At 44.4% G+C, this 24,311-nt stretch overlaps 2 protein-coding genes across 2 annotated transcripts; one reads left to right on the top strand and one right to left on the bottom strand.

The window, feature by feature from the left end:
- Positions 1-674: 674 nt before the first annotated feature.
- Positions 675-2,634, bottom strand: LOC310780652 (uncharacterized protein; the record flags this gene model as incomplete). The annotated part of the gene is made up of 2 exons (XM_083641169.1): positions 675-885; positions 992-2,634. 2 exons carry the CDS (start codon positions 2,632-2,634, stop codon positions 675-677), a joined length of 1,854 nt encoding a protein of 617 aa, XP_083497295.1.
- Positions 2,635-8,306: 5,672 nt separating this feature from the next.
- Positions 8,307-18,151, top strand: LOC310780651 (uncharacterized protein; the record flags this gene model as incomplete). The annotated part of the gene is made up of 4 exons (XM_083641168.1): positions 8,307-9,180; positions 12,548-12,594; positions 12,784-12,866; positions 16,307-18,151. The coding sequence occupies exons 1-4, from the start codon at positions 8,354-8,356 to the stop codon at positions 18,149-18,151; spliced, it is 2,802 nt and encodes a 933-aa protein (XP_083497294.1). The 5' UTR covers positions 8,307-8,353.
- Between the last annotated feature and the right edge of the window lie 6,160 nt (positions 18,152-24,311).

The following is a 24,311-nucleotide window of genomic DNA, read 5'->3' as shown; positions in this document are numbered from 1 at the left end:
AGAAAGTTGCCAAAGCAAGTGTAAAATAAAAACAAAAAATGTGCTTACAATTGAACATACACTAAACATCAGCTATGTAACATTGCACTCAAATAACAGTAGTAATTGCAATCAATATACAAACATTGTGCATACAATTGAAGATCTAAGTATAAACCAAACAGATGTGCAACATTGCAACATAGTCAAAGCACATAAGAGTAGCTAAAATTAACTTTTAAAATGTACAAAAAGAAACAAATTGTGCTTAAATGGCTGTTGAGCTAAATATAAGTAAGTAAGTAATATAAGTATGAAAATAGAAAGTACAAAATTGTGGAAATTGCAGTTAAAAATATAAGTGCAAATACAAATAAGTTGTAACTGTGTCAAAACACTGCAATGTTTTTTTCTTCTTCCAGAAGGTATTGACACTTTGAGTTCCAATGATAGACCGGAGTGTCCGATGTGGATCCACCATCATCTATTGAACAAGCCTGTGTGTGTGTGTGTGTGTGTGTGTGTGTGTGTGTGTGTGTGTGTGTGTGTGTGTGTGGGAAGCTATGCAACAGGGAAGCAAGCGGACCGGTAGCGTCTCTCTGTCAGCCTCATTTGTGATTGGTTGGAGGGGTGGAGCGACCATTGGTCACAGTCATTCAGAGCTTGACTCCTATACATCCATGCTCTGAGGAGGGTCAACTTGTCTCCTGCTCCTCGGCCCCCCTGGCTCTCCTCTGGGTGTTGGTACTGCTACTGGGCTGGCAGCGGAGCCTGGGGCTGGTAGTGAGCGCCGTGCCCCAGAGCCATAGCCAAGGTTCTCCGCCGCTGCTGGAACAGCTGTTGTTGCTGGCACTGCTGTTGATGATGCTGATTGTGTTGCAGCTGTTGCAGTTGCTGAGGCAATGACTGCTGATGTTGACGCAGTTGTTGTTGTTGATTAGGTTGCTGTTGATTATATTGCTGCTGGAGCAACGGCTGCTGAGGACGGTGCTGCTGCTGCTGCTGCTGTTGCTGCTGCTGCTGCAGCTGCAGCGCGTTGGGTTGCTGTTGGCCGAGTTGTTGAATTTGTTGCTGCTGTTGGTGATGTAGCTGTTGGTGCAGTTGCTGCCGCTGGAGTAGTTGCAGTTGTTGGTGCTGTCCCTGTTGTCCCTGTTGTTGCTGTTTGGTGGTGGTGGGCACAGGCACCGGGAGGGGCATGTGACCCGGAACCAGGTTGTCGTATGGGCACACGGAGGAGGAGCGGGGTAACAATGTGCTGAGGCTCTGTGTGGAGGTGCAGAGTTTGCCCTGACCCAAACCACCAGCCAGCGGAGCTCCTCCCATGGCGGGAGGTTTGAAAACATGCTCGCTGGTCCCTGCCAGGGCTTTCGAGGGCACCTGGGGGGTGCAGATGGCGATGGGCTCCACCCCACTGAACGTCCCCATCCGATGTGCTCCCGGTTTGCGGCAGATGGTGGCCGTGTGAGTCTGCGACTGGTGCAGGATGTCGATGAGTGTAGTGTCTTCGGAGTAGGAGGGGGTGGTGGCCTTGCTGCTGCTGCTGCTGCTCCTCGGGGCATCCAAATTCAACGCACCCAACAATGGCAGCTGATCCCCGGCCGAGCAAGTCTTCCCCAATGCAGGCATGGCGAGCGGCCTCTCTCCATGGTGCGTGTTGGCATTGTGTGGGGGGGCCAGCGAGCCATCCTCAGCCCCCCCGCTCCCGCCTGTCCCGGACCCTGTAGCCAGCTGATTGGTGGAGCTGACGGGGTCCTGGATGTGTATTCCATTCACAGCCCAGCTGATGGAGTCCAGGGAGGGAACATGCCTCACTGATCCTGACGGGTAGTCACTGCTGGTGCTGCTCTTCCTGGATGGTGTGTCACTATGAGAAGCTGGAGGCGTCTGGTAGGTGTAGCTGGAATCAGAACTTTTCAGGTCCAAGATCACCTGTTCGCTGGCTGGAGGCAGCTTAGTGGGCTCGGCTGTCAGGTTGGTCATATCTTCTAAAATGGTCTGCAGGTGGCTCGCCTCTTCCAGCATGCCGATCTCATGGTCCAGCACAGGTTTGAGCATGGTGACGAAGCTGCAGTAGCGTCCTCTCTCCTCAATCAGCGCTTTGTGCACCGCTCTCTTCTCAGTCTCCTCCAGGATGGTGTAACTGACGTTAAGGGCCTGAAATGTGCTGACCAGCTGGCCCCGCACGTTGTCCTTCCCTTTCTTCCCCTTCTTCTGCAGTTTGATGCTGTTTGAAAACTTCTTCTTGATGTCCGCCCTTGCCTTCTTGTACTCTTTAGCATGGTCTTTGTCCAGCTGACTGGCCACCTTCTTCCACTCCTCCATCTTCAACTCCAATGGAGAGATGAGACTGTCTGAGAGGGCTGTAGTAAGCAATTTGAGTTTGGACTCGATGTTGCGTTGTCTCATACACATCCTGGTTAACGCAGAGCCAATCTCCTTGGTCGCACCTCTGGTTCCAGTGGCCATGTCTGCCACATTCTGAAAGGCGTCCAGGAAGGCTCCGGTCACCAAGCAGGTCTTCCTGAGCTGTGACTGCAGCTTGGTTCCTTTGGTTAGAAGATCCTCCCATGCAGGATAACTGGACTTCATGTCTTTCATGATGTGATGGAAGAGCCCCCCAAGGGCGCTGCAATCCTTCTCTATACTCTCCTCCATTTTGCACAGGCTCAGAAAGAAAAAATCTAACTTCCAAACTCAGCAACTTTACTCTTCCAACGCACTGATGCACTGATGCTTGGTGAGTTGCGCCAGTCTTATTTATACTCCCTGCAGTGAAGGATTTCGGAAAGTCCCTAACGTCCCCCTTCTGATTGGTCTGCTGATTCAAAACAGAGGGCGCCTCGCCTTCTGATTGGTCTGCTGACCCAAACGAGGGCTCCTCCCCATAGCAACCGTTACTTGACACGCCCCCGGGCAAGCTAGCAGCGTGTCACGGTGAAACGGACTGGAGAGCTTTCTAGTACCTGGCAAATGCAGTATGCTGCAGCCAGGTAAGATAAACAATATGGTTTTCATATGTTTACAATACTAGGCTATGTGATGTTGTTCCAGTTAACGTTAATAGCCTTGCAGACCTAATCGAAAAAGGCAACTCTTGATGATTTCCAACGTTAGCCTAATGTACTAACGTTACATTTGAGACTGATACTGTCTAGCTAGCTGAGCTAGCTACGAACTGTTGCTCGCTATGCTAACCTGTTGCGTGGGCCTGGGTCGTTATCATATAAACTAGCGTTAGCTAACTTGCTGGTAACGTTAACCATAGAGGGCAACATTGCTATTTCTATAACGTCAGCTTAACTAACTAGCTTAACGTTACCTCCACCTGTGGAGCTCTCGGCGTTCCCTCACGCTCCCGGGGCTACGCCTCCGAGGCTCCGACGACTGCGCGGCCATCCCACTTCTGATGTAATGGCACAGGCGAGGCTGGTTTTGAACCTATTTATTATTGCTGCGAAGTGGACTGCACACAGGGTGTTGAGCCATATTACTTAACATGGCTGAATACCCTGTGCAGTCCACTTCGAAGGGGAACTACTAGCAGATCGGAACGCAGCATGTTTTGAACAATTGGTCTCCAATTTACAAGCCCAACACGTTCCATCCGACCAAAGGGACAATCCCTTTGGTCAAGGACCAACGTGCTCACTTTATCCAGACCCAGGATCGCTACAATATTATAAACACTCATGACGTTACCCCCCCCCCCCCCCCCCCCAAACAAGCACTTCGTTGATGGCGCCCCAAGCGATCGATTTCCAAATCCATGGCGGGCGGCAGGGACAGCTGCCAAGCCTTGCAGACCTAATCGAAAAAGGCAACTCTTGATGATTTCCAACGTTAGCCTAATGTACTAACGTTACATTTGACACTGATAACTGTCTCAGATGTAACATTAAACAGTAATACTCTCAGATGTAACTTAACACAACCAGCAATGAGCTGTTGATTAGTAAGTTTGGTGTCGGTGTGTTGCTTTTGCGCCAGCTATAATGTTGCCAATGCCATGCCATTTTTGTAGTCTTTTGTAGTCTGTAACGTTGGTGATGTAGTAGGCTACTGTAATGGAAGTCATGCTTCACTCCCAGCATCTCATTACCATCTCTCACTGTCTATATAAGCACACATTTGAAAGGAAAAAACGGAGAATACATATTTGTAAAGGGGTCCCTTTACCTAGATATCAACTCTTCATCAGAGTCAAACAGACTCTGATGATGTGCGTGCGTTGAAACGTTAGTCACTGCACTTTTTTATCCAGTGAATCGAGTGCTCCAGGATCCTCTTTGGGTTTACCCATTTGTTGTTGTGTTTTGTTTGTTTGTTTGTTTTTTGTCCATATCGCCCAGGCCAGCCCTACACTGGAGAGACCATCAGAGACCAATGGAGACCCCTGGAGATAAATCAAACATGCCGTGCCTGGTGAAGATGTGCTGGAAACATGTAGAAAGGGCTGTAGCTAAGATTAAGAAATTTAATTTATGGTTTGTTGTTAGTGAAATAGAGTTATTTGCCTGTGGTAGCTCAGACCAGTGCCAAGAGGGTCACTCGTCTTGTCCTAAAATTCATGTCCAAGGGTGGCTGGTTCACAATGTAGGAGATGGGAGAATCGGACATCCTTTTCAGCAAGCTTAGTTCTGCATCTGCCACCTTTAAGCGTTTCCTGCAAGCATGAATGCAGACCGTGTACTCAGAAGTGTCCTCCAACTCATTCAACTACTATGAGGTCAAGTTCAACCGATACATATGAGACAATACAACTGTCTTGAAGTCAGTGTAAACAATCCAAAATTCTAAATGTTATCCTTTTCCTTTATTATTGTCATCTATAGTGGTTATTTGCATTAAAAAAACAGTTTGATTAGGAAATGATTGGATCTTCATTTAAATATGTGCTTTGTTTTTTTTTAAATGTCACAAAATTTGTAACTTGAGTTACTTGACAAAGTAACTGGTATAATATTACTGAAATCCTATAAGTAATAAGTTATATTGCTGAGTTACTGCTAAAAGTAATATATATTTTTGTATAACTTTATTTTTTTCAAAATGTGAAACACCATAGTGACATAATAGTCAAAGATAATAATGACAATGATAATAGTAGTAATAATAATAATAACAACAACAGCAACAACAACAATAATAATAGTACAATAATTAAGACATGGCAAATATCAAAAAGAAAAGGACATCAACACTTGGGTAGGGAGAGAACACACACCCATGCATACTGTCACCCCTCCCTCCCTCACACATCCTCACACATACACTCACTCGCTCTGCCTCCCTCCCGCCCACCTCCACACACACACACACACACACACACACACACACACACACACACACACACACACACACACACACACACACACACAGATTCCCACCCCCTCCCTTTCCCCCTTTAAGAAGATCAACAGAAAATCGTGCATCTCCCATGCAAGATAGCAAGTAAGTAGGACTCAGCATGAGGCAGACAGTAGCAGGCCAGCCCTGCAGCGTTCATTTTACTAATAGCAGTGTTTGTTTTCTACAGTTTGTGTAGGCCTATAGTTTATTTTACTCTGACTGCTTGCATTTTCTTTTGTGGTAATTCCAGTTGGGCCTTTTAAAATATATTTGAAACCGACACATGCTGACGGCCGTTTTACTGAAATCCAGAGAGGTCAACCGGATGAGGTGTAGGCTACAATCAAAACACTTTTTGGCAAAAAGGCAAGATCAAAAATCATTTTGGTTTTCGTAGTCATCTTAAAACATACATGTATGCTGTCTTCTTTGCTGTTCCTCTAGGCCAGTGGTCCCTTTTCATGTTAATGACCCCTAAAAGTGACACAAAAGACCACAGACCCTCCATTTGATAAGATGTTGTCCCAGGGTCACCCATCTGATAAGATTGTAGGTTTTGCAAGACAGACAAGGGTGGAAACTGTTCATCAATGCATAGGCCATGGCTGTTCAAAGGTCAAAGTCAAAGGTAGTTTTATTGTCCCCGCAGGGAAATTGGTTTGCAGACAGGAAATATAAAAACACACATAGTGCAGCACAAACACTAAAAACAGGCACAAAAATACTCACATAAAACAACAAGTACTAAAAACAAACAAACACTTAAGAGTCAAGATAAAACTACAGCTAAAAGCATAGGCTACATACCTAAGACATAAAAGCACAAAAAGCACAGGGCAATGAAGGCAAGTATCATAAAGTGCAATAGGTAGCATCATAAAAGTGCAAGAGTGAGCAGTAAGGTGCAAACAGGCAAAGCCAGGGAATTAAAGTTCTATCTGCCGTTTAGCAGGTGAATGGCAGCCCGGACAAAAGACAGTTTGAGGCGCTTGGTCCTCGTCGCGGGCACTCTGAACCGACGCCCTGAGGGCAAGAGCTCAAACTCTGAGTGGAGGGGGTGATCAGGGGCCTCCAGGATGGACGTGGCCTTCCTGATCACCTGCCTCTTGTAGAGGTCGAGGAGCTGGGTTAAGGTGCTCCCAGAAACCTTGCTGGCCACCTTGACTAGGCTACCGAGCCTTTTCTTATTGGCCATGGTTGTGTTGCCGTACCAGGCCACAATGCAAAACATAAAAACAGATTCAATAAAACTCCTATAGAAAAGTGTCATGAGTTCAGAAGATACATTAAAAGATCGCATTTTTCTCAAAAAAAAAGAGAAGCTGCTGGACCTTTTTCGATGTGGCAGCAACATGTGAGTCAAAACACAACTTGTTGTCAATAGCAACGCCCAGGTATTTATAGCTGTCCACGATCTCAATATCTGTACCCTTGATGCGGGGAAAAGTGTCACTGGGGGGAGCCCTCCTAAAGCTGATGACCATGTCTTTTGTTTTGGATACATTTAACTCTAGGAAGGACTCATCACACCAGGTTATAAAATCATCAACTACTACGGGACCATGCTGTGATTCCTCCTCACCAAGGAGACTGACAATGACAGAATCATCTGCAAATTTGATGATCAAATTTGATGATTCAAATTTGATGGTTCTGCAAGGAATACAAAAGGCCTAAGTAAGTGTATCCGGATAAGTTATCTTGACGTTATGTTTACGGTGGTAACGGACCACTCTTCACTCCTATGGGTGTTCAAGACCACCAAACCTAGCACCCGATTCATGGGCTCTCAGGCTCGGAGTTCACCTTCACTGTGTGGAGTACAGAAAGGGATGATACAACACACACAAGCCTCAATAAGGCGCCCTACATTTTTATTTCTCACTTGAATATAGCCTAGACTCTAGTCTAGGCTATAACTCTAGGCCCAGTGTTATAAATGGTTAAGTACAGAGTTGCATTTGTGACGAGTTGCCCTATCACAAGGTTGTCACATGAGGGGGAAATTGTCAAATAATATTTTTCAAATGAAGAACCTGCATCAAATTTGTGCTGTGCTGGTAGCCTTGGAACTCTAACCTTCCAATGCATTATATTTTTCAACAAATAAGAACATTTTTGCAGTTAAAAGTATGATTTTGAAAGATGTTTCGAATAGGCTACCAGCTTCATCACTGTCTGTGCATGACAACAGGAACAATCCACTAAATAAATAAACAAAGTCTAGCTAGCCTACTGTTCAATTCTCAGTAGGCTACCTGGACTCAACAAACAGGATCACCTGTTTATCTGTCATAACTTTTCAATCTTTTTGATTTGCCCCAAAAGCAACTTGTCCAGAGTGACATCAAAATCTCCCCTCTATTCTGTGCAAAAGTAATATAATTTGAACATATGGCTACTTGTACATTTTATTATATTTTTTATTGTATATTTGAAAAACTTGTATGAAAATTGTTCTCTGCTGTAGCCTATAATCTATATCAAGAGCAAAATGACTTCAGAACAGTGAGTGATTATGGACTAGTTAGTTTTGTTTAGATAGCGCCCTCTGGTGTTGGAGATGTGATCAGTGTGACAATTTACATGATGTGACAAGATGCCCCGGTCTCCCCTAGCCTATTTTGTCAACCTGCAGGGGTTGACAAACTTCACTTGCAATATTTTCAAAAAGAGATTGATGTATATTAAAGTATGCTGCCAGAACCAAACGAAAGGGGGAGTAGCAGGATAGCTAGCTAGTAGCTAGTAGTACGACACATTTGGGGCACGGACGGTACGGAGTGCCGTTGGGTCAGGGCTAAAATTAGTTCCTTGCAGCCAAACTGCGATGTCTAAAAGCCATGTCAACCAGAGGGGTAGACTATCACACGGGCTGGCACTGAGTCCGTGCGTAACGCAGGGGACAGCGCTCAATCTACACTGCTGCGCAAACCTGAAATATTTGCTAGTGTTTTGGAAACGCCATAGTAGCCTATGTGCTTTCTTCAGCGCACAGCTTCCCCGCTAAACAACTGCAGCAGACATGTCTTTTCTGTCCATCCCAAGTGTAGAGGGCCTTTTCACGACGATCAAAACGGGCAGGTCCGCCGGCGAGGACGACGATGATGAAGAGGATGAGGACGTTCATCTCATCCCGAGAAGCTCCCCGGTGCCCAGAAAGCGAGGCCATTCGATCTTTGACGAGACCGCCGAGTATATTCGCATCCAGTCGGCGTTGTCAGTGCCTGCCCGGAGGAGCGTGTCATTCGCCGATACAACAGGTGGGGACCTGGCCGACGTGAAGGAATTCGTTGCCTTCGACTCGGGCGATGAGGATGATGCGAGGTTGGAGGAAGAGCAGGCCAAGTATCGCAAGCCGCAGCGAGAGCCGACCTACACTGTGCACCCAGAGTTCCACGCTCCCACAGACAGCGTCCTGCTGCGGGCTGTGCGCACTAACAAAGTGGAGGTGGAGCTGCTGTCTCCGGTAGAGGACGAGCCGCTTGCCGTCAGTGGGACCGTTCGCGTCCTGAACATCTCGTTCCACAAAGCCGTTTATATCAGATCCACCATGGACAACTGGGCCTCGTATTTTGATTACCCAGCTGACTATGTGCAGGACTCCAACGACGGGAACACTGACAAGTTTGCCTTCAAGTTGTCGTTCGCACCGCCTTATAACACACATGGTTCCCGCATTGAGTTTGTGGTTCGCTATGAAACCTCTGATGGTGATTACTGGGCGAATAATTCACAGATGAATTACGTGGTGACTCTGCTCCTGTCCTACGAAGACGATTCGGCTCAAACCAGCAGCAGCGCTCACGTTCAAGCCTTAAAAGGTATCCTGAAACCTCCAAAAATGTACAGGTAAATCTCCCATGTCATGTGTGCATTCCATATTGTCAAGCAGAGAACATGAGATGAGGATGACTTTCACCGGGCATGGGCAATATTCTATTCCCCTGATATTCTCCCTTTGACCTTATGACCTGACCTCTGACCTTCACAGAGAGATCACAGTTAGCCATGCATACATCCAAGCCATAGGCTACATCATTTTGAGTTTTGACCGTTTTGACCAGGGGGGCAAACTGATTCTCTAAGGCAGTGGTTCTCAAATGGGGGTCTGGGGACCCCCAGGGGTCCGTGGCACTTTACCAGGGGGTCCGCCAAAAGTTTTCAGGAAAATTTAAAATAAACGCTTTTGTTGTTGTTGCAAAAGCAAAAAAAAACGAAAATATTGTATGCTTTCTAAAATGGTTCATGGATTACATTCTAATCTAACAAACATATCAATTTAAAAGTTAAGCACGTTACCGTGGAAACAATTAAGCTTAGCCCAAAATCACAAATCAGAATGAGGGGGTCCCAGGTATATTTTCTATCTTGTAAGGGGTCCTTGGCTGAAAAACATTTGAGAACCTCTGCTCTAAGGTTGAGAGAGAGAGAGAGGGGGGGGGGGGGGGGGTTCTGATTCAGCGACCCAATTATATTGTCCATCTAAAGAGATCGATGTCAACAAATTAAATGACAAAAGCACAAAGATGTGGACAGTGTGCTAATACACCTGCAGAGCTCCAGAGGTGTTAGTCACACTGACCCTGCTGAGTCCAAGCTGTGACTTGAGTCAAATGGGCTTTGTTCAGTGGTTCTGCCTGAGACCGTTTCTTACTTTGCATAATAAGAACCCGGGTCTGAAGTAAAGCAGGGTGTTAAGAGCCATAGCCCAAACCCACATAATGAGGATGCAGAACAAGTACTGAAACCACCTGGTTGAGTGTTTATAAAGTTTGTTTAGGACACACAATGCTGTATGTGGGACAGACAGATTTTTTATTTATTTTTTAATACAGGTGGCAGTCCTCAGCCTTTGCAGCGGGAGAGAGAGGTGTTCTGGAGAGAGTACACACCCCTCTCAGAATGCCAATCATCCAGTGGTGTGTGTGTGTGTGTGTGTGTGTGTGAGAGAGGGAGGGAGAGAGAGAGAGATCAAAATAGGCAAAGGGCAAGCAGGTGTCATTTTCAGCCTGGCGTTTCCCTGGCATGCACTAAAATGTACCTCTGACCTTCTCTGTCAGAGCATTAGAGGAACCAAAGCTGACATCAGACATCAATCCGATTTCAATGGGATAGATTGACCCTTTTGCCTGTTGCGTATTCTGAGTGTGGCACACAGTGCACACCCCCTTCACTTCCTGCATTATAATGTTCGCTAATAGCGGAGAAGACTATTTAAATGCATGATTTATTGTTACATCAACATGAAAGCATGAGATGAATCGGCACAGTGTGTAGTAGCAACACAGGCGGAGGACATAAGGAAAAGTACCCCCCGGCTTCAAGGAGCCATAAAAGGATCTAAACTGATCCGGGGCTGTCATGTGGGTCTTCACTGCAGGCCTCGGGACATCGGACCGGGTCAGATGGGTACTGATCCGGGGCTGTCATGTGGGTCTTCACTGCAGGCCTCGGGACATCGGACCGGGTCAGATGGGTTAAGGATGGATGAGTCACTGATTAAAAAAGGGGAGTTTGGAGAGTGCAGATCCAATGCACACCACCAGAGCGACCATTCCAAATTCATAAAGGGCTTTTGAAGTTGGCTGATAATTTGAATTTCACATGTTTTACAGGGTTAGTATATTAATGGGAGCAGGTAACTATGGGATGCAAAGAGTCCCAGGTGCCAAAAGGTATAAAATATATGAATCCAACTGAGACATAGTTCCAGTTCCTGATTTGAAGTGCTGTTGGATTAGCGAGCAAATGTTTAACCTAACTGTATCCGCCTCAGGTAAACATAGATATTGCTAAGTCAGCGATCTACACTACACCTGATACTGAATGTACACACAGTCTATTTCTGTCTGATATGACTGTAGCTAAGATTGGCTAAGATTTATGTCAATGCAATCTGCCTTGATTGCCAAGTGATGAGGGTTGTGTCAGGTGAGATGATGAGATTAACTCAGGCTAGCATCATGTTTGTTTGTAACTTGTAGAGACTAGAGGAGTGCTCGCCCTGATGGAGTAAGAAACCTTGACGGGCATGCATGTAGCAACAGTACAGGGGAAGTGAATAGTGCCACACCCACTGCATGTCACCGCACGATTTTTGTCTGATCTCTGTCAGATTTTAAGACACAAAACTGGAAGTAATACTAAGCATAGGGAGCATCAAAAGAATGGCATCTTTTTCCCGCTCTATTTGCGTAGCTCTTGTCACATGGTCATCAGACTTCTTGATTTCATTTGGAATCCTTTGGGTGGACTCGTGCCACATCCCCCTTGGGAAGGGATGATGTGCCTATAGAGAAGCAAAGTGACCGCCTACTTCCTGCTTCAGCGATGTACCAGAGATTTGTATCCGTCATTTTATTTTCTATAGACATTTAGTCAAATGCTTATAAAAATAGTTTTACTTCTAGGTGGCTTCATGCTTTTGAAGATGATTTCAAAAACATGGATCATTTATCAAACCTCCCCTTATTCAACCCTTTGTTCAAAGTAGAAGGACAGGACAGACTGGAAGGGTGATGATAGTCCTGGGCTAGATTTGACCCCAGGACGTCACTCCTACATGGTGAGCTCCTTCCACTAAGCCACCAGGAAGCTCATCAATCTCCATTTTATTGAACTTATGTAGCTTATTAATGTTCCTGAATTTACATATACTTGGGATCTGATGTAAGTTCATTTCCTTTTGGGGTGGTGGATGAGAGCATGTATGTCATCAAGAGAAATATAGACTCTAGAGTGATCAATAACAAGTTCAGTCATCCCATTGATCAGACCCATTGATACATCACCTACATACAATGTTGCACAGATTTACATTGTTATTTGCACTTACACTGATGCTCACCCTCAGCCGATCTCATCTAGTGATGACTTCACCATTGATGTCAACAGCAATAAGCCAATGGAATGGCTTGAAACGCCCCTGCTTAGCAGTTCAGAAACAGATGTCTGTGCTGCTTGGCGCAGCTCAACAAATGAATACAGGCCACACTGAGTGTATTCTAATTGTTGTTAAGCCTCAAATACTGCACTGTTACCATTAAGGCATTACAATGTTATTATCTAAGCACAAGATCCCTCTGTGAGGTTTCAGTTATGTCTTGGATATGTACATTTGTAAAATCATTGAGATACTTTTTATAGAATGTATTTTTGAGTGGCTTTGTCCTGATGAATTTATTGTCTCATAACCAAAACCTTCCGTCTCTTTCAGTATGGACAATGATTACGCTTATGAGGACGAGTCAGACAAGGATGAAGGTACACTATGAATGATGTCATCATGCAATATCACCATCTGACATGTTTCACTATCTGAGAAGAACATGCCTATAGAACATGTTATTATTTAAATATTACATCATAATATAATGGGTAATTTGATGTGATGATGTTGCACAACGTTTGTCGAGGAATCATCCTGTCACAGCATCGTTTTCTCATTTTCAGACGATCCAGGCCCCTCCAAGTCCCAATCTTCTGAGCCTACACGTGTCTGCCCAACCATCATACAGCCAGAGATCGACTTAGAGGTAAGGGTACAATATAAAGACTGGGTAAGAAGAGATTCTCCACCAACAGTTTTTAACCGAATAAATCATAAACTCAAAGAGGTTGCTTTGGGAATATTTATCTTCTTTCAACTGTAGAAATTAGTGCTTCACGTTTGGAACGGAATAGCTTGTTGGCTTACTTGCCAACAGAGGACAAACATTTAGCAAATGACTAGCTGGATTATGTCCAAATTATCTTGATTTGCATGCAGTTGTTGATACAATCACATTTAACAGGTGAGCAGGCTATACGTGCTTTATCCCTTTATGCAAGCCACGTGCCTAATAAAACATAACAATCATTGGTAACACTTTACAAAAAGCGTACATTAATAAACGGTTAGTTAATTGCTTAACGAGCATTAACTGCTGTAAGCTTTTACAACCTTAGCCTCAGTGACTTCATGCCTCAACCCAACCACAATACCCAGTTAACATGAACACCATTAGTAATGATTAGACACATTAGTTAACTGTTAATTAAGGGTTTCTTAATGCTGCTTATTAAGCATTAACTAACCCTTAATTAATGTACCCTTATTGTAAAGTGTTAGCCAAACATTTCATTTGAACTTTTTTAACTTAAAAAATAATCTAATTTTTATATCATTGGCTTGGTTGTTTATATTGTTCACAGCTTATTGAAGCTTCTGCCACGACTTAGGTAATGTCTTGCTCCTACCTGCTACAGCACGAGTCTTAGAGTATGCTACTTGCACTGTCAGCTTCTTGGTGTATTCAGCACGAGTCTTAGAGTATGCTACTTGCACGGTCAGCTTCTCAGTGTATGTATTCACATCAGCATGCGTGGTGTTTTTGTTTTTATTCCTTTGATTTCTTGTCCCCCATCATGGTCAATTTAATTTGGATTTATGGCCTTTTTTCAAAAGTGATTCAAGTGACTAACATCATATACAACCTGACTATCATTATTGATTATAGTAGTGGTGTCCACACACCCATGATGTGCTATAGACAATGTGGAGAGAATGTTTTGTTGAATTGTTTATTTGCTTTGATTAGACTCAACAAGTCTGGTGCAAAGGCAGACATTCTATATGTTAGTGATTGATTCATCTGAAACGGCCCCCGGTCTTGGTTGATTCCACTGAGCAAAGATTGATTTAAAAATAATAATAATCACTTATTCATTTAAATGACCCACTAAAATGTGGGATTTCTGTCAAGATCCCAAACTTGCAATGATAAAAACGGTGGTTTCAGACTGTACAAGACTGTTGCACAACCCTTTGAAGAAAAGCACAATTCTCCTACCATGCATGTAGCATTGTCATGTGTAAACGCTAGCTTCCAAAGAGGTGCTAAGTACAAGTTAGTGATTAAATTGAGCCTTTGGCTTACCAAAGACATAAGTAAGCTGTTGTATTTTAAAGTGTAAAAGCTTTGGCAATGTTCTATTGTTTTTCTAATAAGAGGCATGGGACTTAAAACTGCATGGGATCACCAGGGGTCTGGCATTCGCATTTTTGCAACCAACAGATGGTTTTTGATTGGTTCCATACATGAATCACATCAAAGTGTGTGTGTGTGGGGGCGGGGGAAATTTGACTACACCTACACCAGGTTTGAATTTAATGCTCTGATTGGTCCACAGTATGAATAGTTAATCAGTAGCCAGCCAGCTACATGGATATTTGTTCACCAAAGATAGAAATATTCACCTGTAGTGGAGGCACAATCATAGTGAATGTTGGGTTTTCACTGCCCTATTCACCTTATGTAGCCCCGCCCACTTGACCCAGTTGTGTTATGACTTCCTGTTCTAAACACCGTCTGTTTTACCTGCTCACTAGTACTGTACTGTCACAGGAAGTGTCAACACAATAGGAAGTAACTGGCTGACCCCTGTGTTGGGAACATAAGGTGAATAACAAGCTTTGTCCTGTAAGTTACCAGCTGAAACTAGTGTTTAGATGTGTTCCCTTTTAACTTTATTCCTAATGAGGTTATTTTCCTCCATGTTTAGGCCGGGTCACAATCTTTGAGCGAAAAGGTGTCCGTATAATTACTTTTCGCTACTTTCCATAGTTTACTTTCTGAGCATTCGGTCACGGGCAATTGTTTTGGTCCCCTTTGGTTTTTACTCATTTTGTTCTGCATGAAATATTCTAAATTGGGTTTTTTTTTGTCTGAGATCTACACAAAGTGCTCTGTTCTGTCCAAGTGAAAACAATCTTCTATAGGAAAGTATGTGGTTTAAAAACATATGAGGCGTGAAATTAGAATAAAAAGAAATTTCAGCATGCAGAATTATAGATACTTCGTTCCAAACTGTGTCAATGACAAATATTTGTCATTTGTATATTATTTACATTTGTTATCGTATTACTTAAATGTTATATTGTTTTTATTTTAGGACTTTTTCAAATGCTAATAATTCTGTATTTATTTTTTGCCCACAATGCCGATATCAGGTCCCTTCAATGTCTCAGTGGGATTTTAAGTCTAGACTCTGAAAACATGAGAATGAGGGCGGTTTTGGCCTAACGGTTAGAGAAGCGAGCTTAGTTGGGACCGGAAGGTTGTCGGTTCAATCCCCGGGTCCCGCAGGATAAATCTGGGTGGGGAAAGTGGAAAAAGCACCACCTTATTACCACCACTGTGGTGCCCTTGAGCAAGGCTCTTAACCCCAACCGCTCCAGTGGAGCTGATCAGTGGCCAGCAGATCAGACTGTGGTTGTACTGGTCAGGTTCTAGGGATGAATGTGAATGAAAAAGAGAGCTTTGCTCTGAGTGAGAGCCCCCCTGTATAGGGATAGGGTATGCGATTAAAAAAAATGAAGAGTTATCACCACCTCAGAGCTATATATGAAAATACATTAAGCACACTTTCAGCGGAATTGCACCTGTCAATCTTATATTGAATTCCACAGTAAAATAGTTTCATTCGTTTCATTTCATTCTCTGTAAAGACCTTTGAGAGAGACATGGCTTGTGATGAAGGGCTATATAAATAATCTTGACTTGACTTGATTTGCCGAAAGAAATGTATTAATAGGTTTTCTTCTCCTTTGGATGCATTCCAGTTGTATGGACTCCAGTTAACTGAAAGCGTCTTAGATTCACCTCAGACTGGCATAGCAGTACACAGAGGAAATATTTCTGCACAGAATTTTGTACTCATATCAGGGGAAGTCAAAAAAGATTACAATGTACAATTGGCAACATTTTGGGTGTAAAAAAATGTTGGCTAATCCAATCACACTGCTTCTTGTTTTGCTTGCATTTCTCCACAATTCTGTCAGCATGGAGTCCATTTCACAGAAAAGCATTAGTACAGTTTGCTCTAAAATGCTTTTCTTCTCTGTGTGTGTAATGTGTTCATGTGAAATTGTTTTCCCCTCTGTCTTGATACTATCCTGGCTGTCACTGTTGTCTCCACTTTTTCCTTTTCACAGAAAGCAGATCACCCCTCTGGTCGCCCAGTCTCACCCAACCAAGAGCTTCCATCTGTTGATGGCACCACACTGTCTACTACCAACGTATCCCCAGGTGACCAGTTCCCTTCTATGTCTTCTGAAACCATCTTGCACACTGATGACCAAGAGGTATCCTCCACACTCCAAGCCAGCGAACCAGTCCAGCCAAATAAGCCACAGCCTTTACCCAGACTCCACTGTGAATCAGGCAACCAAATCTCGGAGCAGACGGAAGACAGTCATCCCTCCGCATCCCTGCCACCTGCCTCAACACTCAGTGATGCTGAACAAGTCACTGCTACTAACCCATCTATTACTGAGTTCCAAGCCACCATACAAGAGACAGTTACAGAGGAGGAACTCAACTTCTCGATCACAACCCAGGAGCCATCTGATTACACCGAGGAACGTTCAGGCCTGGAGCCCCGCGAGTACAAAACTAAAAGTAGCGATGACACCGAGAACCTCCTGGTCCATCCGGCTTCTTTTGAGAAGAAGACATCACTCGATGACATTGAGGCTGATCCCGGATTCCCCGAAAATGAAGAGCGAGCCTCACAGACCGACTCAACGGTCAAATTAAAGGCCGTTGGAGAGGAAGTCGGTATCGCAGACATTTTCCTTCCATCGATCACTAACACGCTGCCCACCGCCACTGTGATTCTGAGCCAACAATCGCCCTATGTGTCTTCCCAAATCAAACCACAAACCACCGAGGAAGAATTATTTATTGCATCCGAATGCAGCGAACATGATCTTGAAACAGCTGAGCCGTCTCTGGTGGAGGCGGCGATGGGTTCAGTGGAAGAATGTGAAAGTTTGAAGCAAGATGAATTGATTGAAGACTTTGACATCCACACCGAGAGGCCACTCTCTGCCTCAAGTAGTCTCTCAGCAGATCGTTCAGATTCGTTCACTAGCCCACAAACAGAGGCTTCTTCATCCGACGCCGAATCGTCTGAGAGACGGGCCTTCGTGGATGACACGGATGTTTCATCCCTGGAGAGTGGCGAGGAGGTCCTGCTAACAAGGGCGAGCCTAGCCATCTCCCAGGTCATTGACGAGTCGCTTCAAGTCCAAGAGGCGTCCACTCAGTCCACACGTCTCTTAGTGAGTCCTGCAGAGAGAAGCTCGCTCAGAGACATTTCCTCAGTACTGCCATCTCTTCCCGAGGAGACTGCTGGAGAGACATCTCCTCGTATGTGGCCACCGACCATAGAGACAAACCTTGGACCGACCGGAGAGGACGGACTACTGTCCCGCAGCCTCGCCGGTCCCCCTTCTCCTGAGCCGCCCGCCGACCCCGAGTCTTTTCCCAGTTTGACTCCTCTGAGCTTTAAGCCAGGGGTTGTGGTCCGCTCGAGGGAACTGGCTGCGGGGCTATCGGAGGCTTCGCCCAGCTCTGCCGCACGGCATGATGAAAGCAGTCTGGCTGCCCTCTCGTCTCCCGAGAGCCAGGCGTCTCCGGGAGCTGAAGGTGAAGCCGCACCATCACCCGCACTCACAGACAAGCCCTCTGAGATTACAGGTGTCACCGAGGTGAGCCAGAACTTACCTGATGATTCTACACGGGTCAGGGAAGAGGTGCAGCGCTCTCTGCAGCTTTCCCCTGACACATTATTAGTGAAGCTTCCAAACACCTTGCCGGAGGTTGCCGAGCCATTAAAGCCCCAGTCTGCGCGTGATCTGGACAGGAATCTGATCCCCTCCATCATCTTCCTCAGCGGAGTCGTCTTTCTGTCTGTCGAGTTGCAGGAACCCACTGCCCTCTTCTTCCTGGGACTATTTTGGTGGTTTGCTTTGTTTCTGATTGTGGCAAAGTAGTTCCTTCTCCGACCTACACTGATCTAACTTTGTTCTTCCACTGAAGTGCCTTTTCATGATTCCAAAATAAGAAAACAGGTTAGAAGCACATGTGGTTCCTGTTCTAGTCGTGGCTGCTGCTGTCTCTAGATGTCCCTGTGTGAATGTAGGTGTGTGTGTGTGTGTGTGTGTGTGTGTGTGTGTGTGTGTGTGTGTGTGTGTGTGTGTGTGTGTGTGTGTGTGTGTGCTTTCATCAAAAGAAAAATTAATTCTAAGTTCCATTTATGAATATTTTCAATGTCAATACAATGTCCAATGGCGAACAGAAAAGTAATTGATCCAATTTACAGTGTGATGTTTCTCATGCAGTCTGTCAAACACCTCATAAAATATATAATACATACATATGTGAGAAATATTTTCAATGCACAAAGTAACTGAAAAAAGGTTTAAAGTTCTCTAGACTAATTGGTTAATTGAACCACTTCTACAACAGCATTGTGATCACACTGTCACAAAAACATGATCACAGAGTACCTGGTGTCATATTCCAGTGCACTCCCACATTGCAGTAGATGTTTGTTGTCGTAAATGTAGCTGAGGTTGTATCAGATTAACCGAAGTCTAGCCACACTGCCACGGTGAACTCGTGTCATTATTTGTCATTATTGAGGCGCAAAACACACACACACACACACACACACACACACACACACACACACACACACACACACACACACACACACACACATATAGCAGAACATTCTGAAAAGCTACAATTTCTCAATAATGAGGTCCACTAGTATGCACCTCTGGACATTCAGAGGTGTTGGATGTTGAGGTGAAGGAGGAGGATGACGTTCTGAAGACGCGGCGGATGGAGACTCAGTGTGGGTGTTCCGTCCCCCCCCCCCCCCCCCCCCCCGACGTGAGAGAGGGTGTGCACCAGATTGAATGAGAAGGGATGAGGGAAGAGAGGATGAAGGGGTGTGGGTAGGGATGAGGTACGAAGGCGGATGGATGAAGGGAGGGTGGGTCAAGAGATCTGAGACAAACAGCAGGATGAGTTAACCAGGGGGGTGGGTTAACCAGGTATAAGTAAGCTTGCCATGTGTTTAGAGGAGTGGTTGGGGCACAGGCCCCGCTCCCGAACCTAAGTTAACAGGTTATAACCTCATTAGTTGAGATCACAATGAAGGCCGAGTTCGAAGATGGCTGTGATCCGAGCGAGGGGGGCAGGAAGTAGGGGAGGGGCTTCGGTGTCTCGGATGGTGTGATTGCAAGATGGGGCCCTGGTTTGTCCTGGTGTTTAAAAGATATGATGACTTCATAACCTTTCGTAGTTGCTGAAAGTTTTGAAATGGATCCTGCTGCTGCTGGAGAAAGAAGGGATAAAACAAACGAGTGGAAAGCTGCCCCTGCATGACATATATGGCAGTGATATTTTTATTTTGGAGGATATCTGCCTCCTGGCTACTGCACCTGTCAATTAATACGTGTTACTGTTCTGTTTGCAAAGAGTAAGTGACAAGTCATGCTTGTTAACCCACATTGTTGTTGCACAACGCTCGATCCTATAGCACTACTTTTGACAGCCTCACAGACAGACTGAACCCACTGTATCACATGTTTGAAGTGATGAACGCTTTTTCTCTCTCCAGTGTATTACCATAAAATATGGTTGTGTACTCTGACGCCCTGTGTGTCTCTTTCTTTCTTCCTTCCTTCCTGTCTTTCTTTTCTTTCTTTCTTTCAATGCACCCAACAGTTGCATGCACAGTGCACTGCAATGGACATTTAGTAAATATAGTTTGACAGAGCACTAAAATGTCATCATAGGATTTAGCCTGTGCATCTCGGGGGGGGCATGCTCCTCTTTGTACCAGTGGAAATACACAGTGGCAACATGAGCTGCAGATACAAGAAGCCAAAGGTCGCGCATTGCACTGAAGTCACGGTGTCGCGCTACATACAGTCGGTACAGTGCTGCGCAGAGAGCGCCGATTGTAAACCGAGATCAGTGTTATTTGGAGGCTGACAATTCCCAGGGAAGCCTTTTCATAATGCTGCATAGTTGACTGAGGATTATGTCACTGACTATTTCGGATCATTCCCTTATGGTACGCAGCTCATTTCTTCTTAGTCTATAACTTTTGGCATACAAATAAATGGGACGTGGGAATGGGGGACACACCCTCAGCGCCCACACCTCGGGAATCAAACCCAGGACCTTCTTCTTGTGCAACCAAGAAGGTGCAACCAAAACATTAATGAGGGTTTCCAATCCATTTAGGTGTTCCAGTGCTGCGGGCCCTCATTAATGTTTTGGTTGCACCTGTGTTTACCCTGCCTTTTAGACACAAAATGGCTGATGTGGGGAAACAGGGCCATGGGACAGTCCTGACACCTCTCCACAGCTGCCCACCTCAGAGCCCCCCTCCTCCCTTTCCCTTGACTGTCCCTTGCTCATATAAAAAGCCCCTGCCCCATATATATCATGCCATGGCATGTGTGAAGGGGTGCAAGATGGAAATGTCCCTGGTAATAGCACATGTGTGAATAGTGAAAATCACTAGTGGTCCCTGAAAGGTTATCCCAGTCATTTACTGGGAACTAGCCATGGGCGAGTCTATGAGCCTACCAGCAAGTTAACATTAGAATGACACAGGCTCATTCTACTGGAGTGAATCCAAACCCATCTCTTAAAGAGGACATGGGACATTTGATCACATGACTCTAGTTTTGCTTTTCACCTCAGACAAGACAGGCCACTGCTGCAACATTTTTAGGCTTTTCGCCAACTTGGGCGCTGTTAGATGATGTCACTATTAGATGATGTCACTATTAGGGGTGGGCCATTTTGTTTCTCTCCTGAGGGCCATACTGACTAATTAAGCGAAGGGCCACACATTGGAGATCATACCTGCCAACACTCCTGATTTTCACGGGAGTCTCCCTATTTTTAACCCTCTCTCGCGTTGTGATTTGTAATTTCTTGTTAATCTCCTGATATAATAGTGATACAAATCCAATCGCTGTAGCAGATGAGATGTATTAACATAATTCTGCCCTTTATTGAGTTTTTGGGGGTCGTTTTGTTTTTCTTTGAGTCCGGCTGCAGGGCCGCAAGAAATGACTGTAGAACAGTAATTTCTTACACATGAGATTACTTTGAGCCTTTTAGTCATAAAGATGATTGAAAGATAGTCTATTCCATATTCCAGACTGAAATGTTATAACAGAAGTGGAGTATTGGCCAGAATGACATGAACATTTGGACACTTATTCAGCGGGTATCTTGCATGTTGCATTCAGGTGCACTGTAAAAAGAAAAAAGAAATTGTTTGCAAACCACGTGACCATGCTGGGGGGCAACCAGCAGCAGGCTACATAAGAAAGCATAGCAAAATCAGACAAGTTGCTGGAAAAACCTCTTCTCTTCATTGTATATGGATCATATATGTTTCGCAGTCTTCTGTCGATACCTGCAGCGTGGAGCGGCATCCAACCTCTTGCATACTCACTTTCCTCCATTCTCCATAGTAGCTCTGGGAGAGCTGCCCCCCAGCGACGTCATCGGAATCGCGTGGTTGCAAACAAGCTATAATACAGTACAGTAGGGTACGGTAGTGGAGTACAGGCTAGTTAAGTGTTGGTAGTAAGGATTTATTTTGAATTCTGACTTGGATTGTGGTTGTTTTGATTCATCAAAACATTCAAAATCCTTACTGTACTGTAGTCAACCTAATGACATCATTTAGCAGCGCCCTAGTTGGCGAAAAGCGGAAATGTTCATCTTTCTAGCAAATCTAGGTAAGATCGTATGTTACTGTAATAAATTGCATCTAGTAAGGTACTCACTACTTGAGTAGTTTTTTACAAGATACTTTTGTACTCTTACTCCAGTAATTATTTGTATGGGGATGAGGACTTTACTTCTACTTGAGTAAATATTATATTATAAAGTACCTGTACTTTTACTTGAGTACCGTTTTTGTTTACTCTACCCAACTGAAGCCTTTGCATTTTCAGTTTTGCAGCATTTTATGAACTGGTATCTGTGGTGGTGAGAGATGATGCAACACTGTTTGGATCTCACCTGCAATTATCGCTCATCGCCATAGGCGTCGCCAAAGAGAACAAAACGGAAATCTTTGAGATGATAACTTTAACTAAAAATAAGGGAAAATAACTAGACAACACAAACTACAACAAATGAACAGGAACAAAAGGTTTGCGTGGCCTCGCCTGCCCTGTTGGCATGTGCAGCGAACTTCGCATGCCTATGACATCATCAGTGCTATGTCATAAGATGATTTTGGTCAATAATGATGATGATGTCACTGATGATGTCATAGACATTGTGACATCATCAGTGAAATTGAAACAAACAACTTTTGTAATTACTTTATAATTATTATTTATTTATTATTATTATATGTATTATTATTTTTGTTGAGGAACCGTTCCCTGGACCCCATGTTGAGAACCACTGTTTTACAGGTGACTCACTCAGACTCAGCCAATCAGATGTGAGAGTTCCCGGCCGGGACCATCCGTTTCATAATTCATAACTTTCATATTGGGTGGTTATGCGAACCAGGCAGACCTGTCTGTGTCGTTATCAGCTTCTCTCCAAGGAAAAAGAAACCCGGAGGAGGACATCATGTGAAAGTTTGTTGACAGCTCGGACTCCACACTCTCTGCATAGCCTCTATAGGCTACTGGAAAGCACGTGTCATGATGCGCCTATCGTTTCAGAGAGGTTAGAATAAACATTTTAATGTTATTATGGCCTAGGCCCTACAATGTTCCAGTGCGTCTCTCCCTCTCTCTCTCTCGCTCTCTCTCACTCTCTCTCCGAACAAAACCGACGGATTCCGCGAATATGCGAGCTGCCGCTTTGCAAGCAGCCATAATTGGGATTATTCAGGAATAATTCGCCCACTCCAGCCGCGTTATTTTTGATTTTTATCGTGATTTCGACAGTGTTTGCGATGTGAATTTCAAGAGGCAGTGCCGGATTTGTTCAAAAATGTATTTTTCTGTGATGGAGGCTTTTATTATGGACTATTGAGCTGTCTACCTTCGCTGGACAGCAAAACAAAGACTGCATATTACTGTTCAGGGTAAATAAATAGCCTTTCTACTCAAAGATGGGGGGAAAAGAAATGTATCGAGGCTGATGTCTGTCTATGTGGACTAATTGTTCGGATGCCATTAGCCGATATACATGCCAAGACGATATTTGCGCGATCGTTTTTTCTCTCGTTTGTGGGTGGGTTATTATAAGCATTGAAAATCTGACATCATTTGGATATATGAACAGAACAAGATCTGTTTTTGCGTCTGTTCTAGTCTTCTGGAAATCCATCTTCGACGTGATACAACATAAAATCTGTTTTCGGATGATTTTCAGACAGACAGAGAGAATTACCACAGCATCCTTCCTTCTCTCTATGAAACTGGGTGGCAGTGAATATTTTTTGTAGAGCTACCTTATTACTGTGGCTAAACCCCCCCCAGAGTCCTCATCCTGGATTATTTGATCAGCTATTGATTATCAGATAGCTTGTAATGTGTTATGTTTATTATAATGTTGCTCAATTTCGATTTCCTTGCGATGGATTTGTGCATAACAGGTGTTGTTTGAGCTTGACAGCACAGCAAAGAGAGCAGGAGGCTATAATGTTTTTCTCTCTCAATTTAGCAAATAGTGAGACAAAGCGACTCGGATCAGTTCTAAAGGTGTGAGGAGAAGAGATCCAAACATGAAGGGATGAAAGGTAGGTTACACACACACACACACACACACACACACACACACACACACACACACACACTAGAGGTGATGGTGACACCTGTTTGTCTGTTTTTTTCACTTTAGGCTATGTGGTTCAGGCCTAGCTGACAGGACAGCCATCAAAACAGGTGAAATTACCATTTGTCAAAGTGGTAGAAGTCTCACATTATGGAAAATACTGGGCAATTCACATCAAATCATATTGCATGTCATGGCCTACATACAGTAGCGCCCACCCAGACAAGCACGGCTATGTGTTCCACCTCATATCGTTGCCTATTATAACTACAAAGGGATTTTTAGGTGAGCTGTGTACAAAGGTAACGGTTTTCCAATGGCCTTAAAAACATCATTATTATTTTTAATCCTTTCCTCAAA

The sequence above is a fragment of the Poromitra crassiceps genome (genome assembly GCF_964638095.1).
Source record: "Poromitra crassiceps genome assembly, chromosome: 8".
Classification (NCBI taxonomy): domain Eukaryota; kingdom Metazoa; phylum Chordata; class Actinopteri; order Beryciformes; family Melamphaidae; genus Poromitra; species Poromitra crassiceps.
The sequence above is the reverse complement of the archived record's forward strand: the minus strand, read 5'-3'. Positions and strand labels throughout refer to the sequence as shown.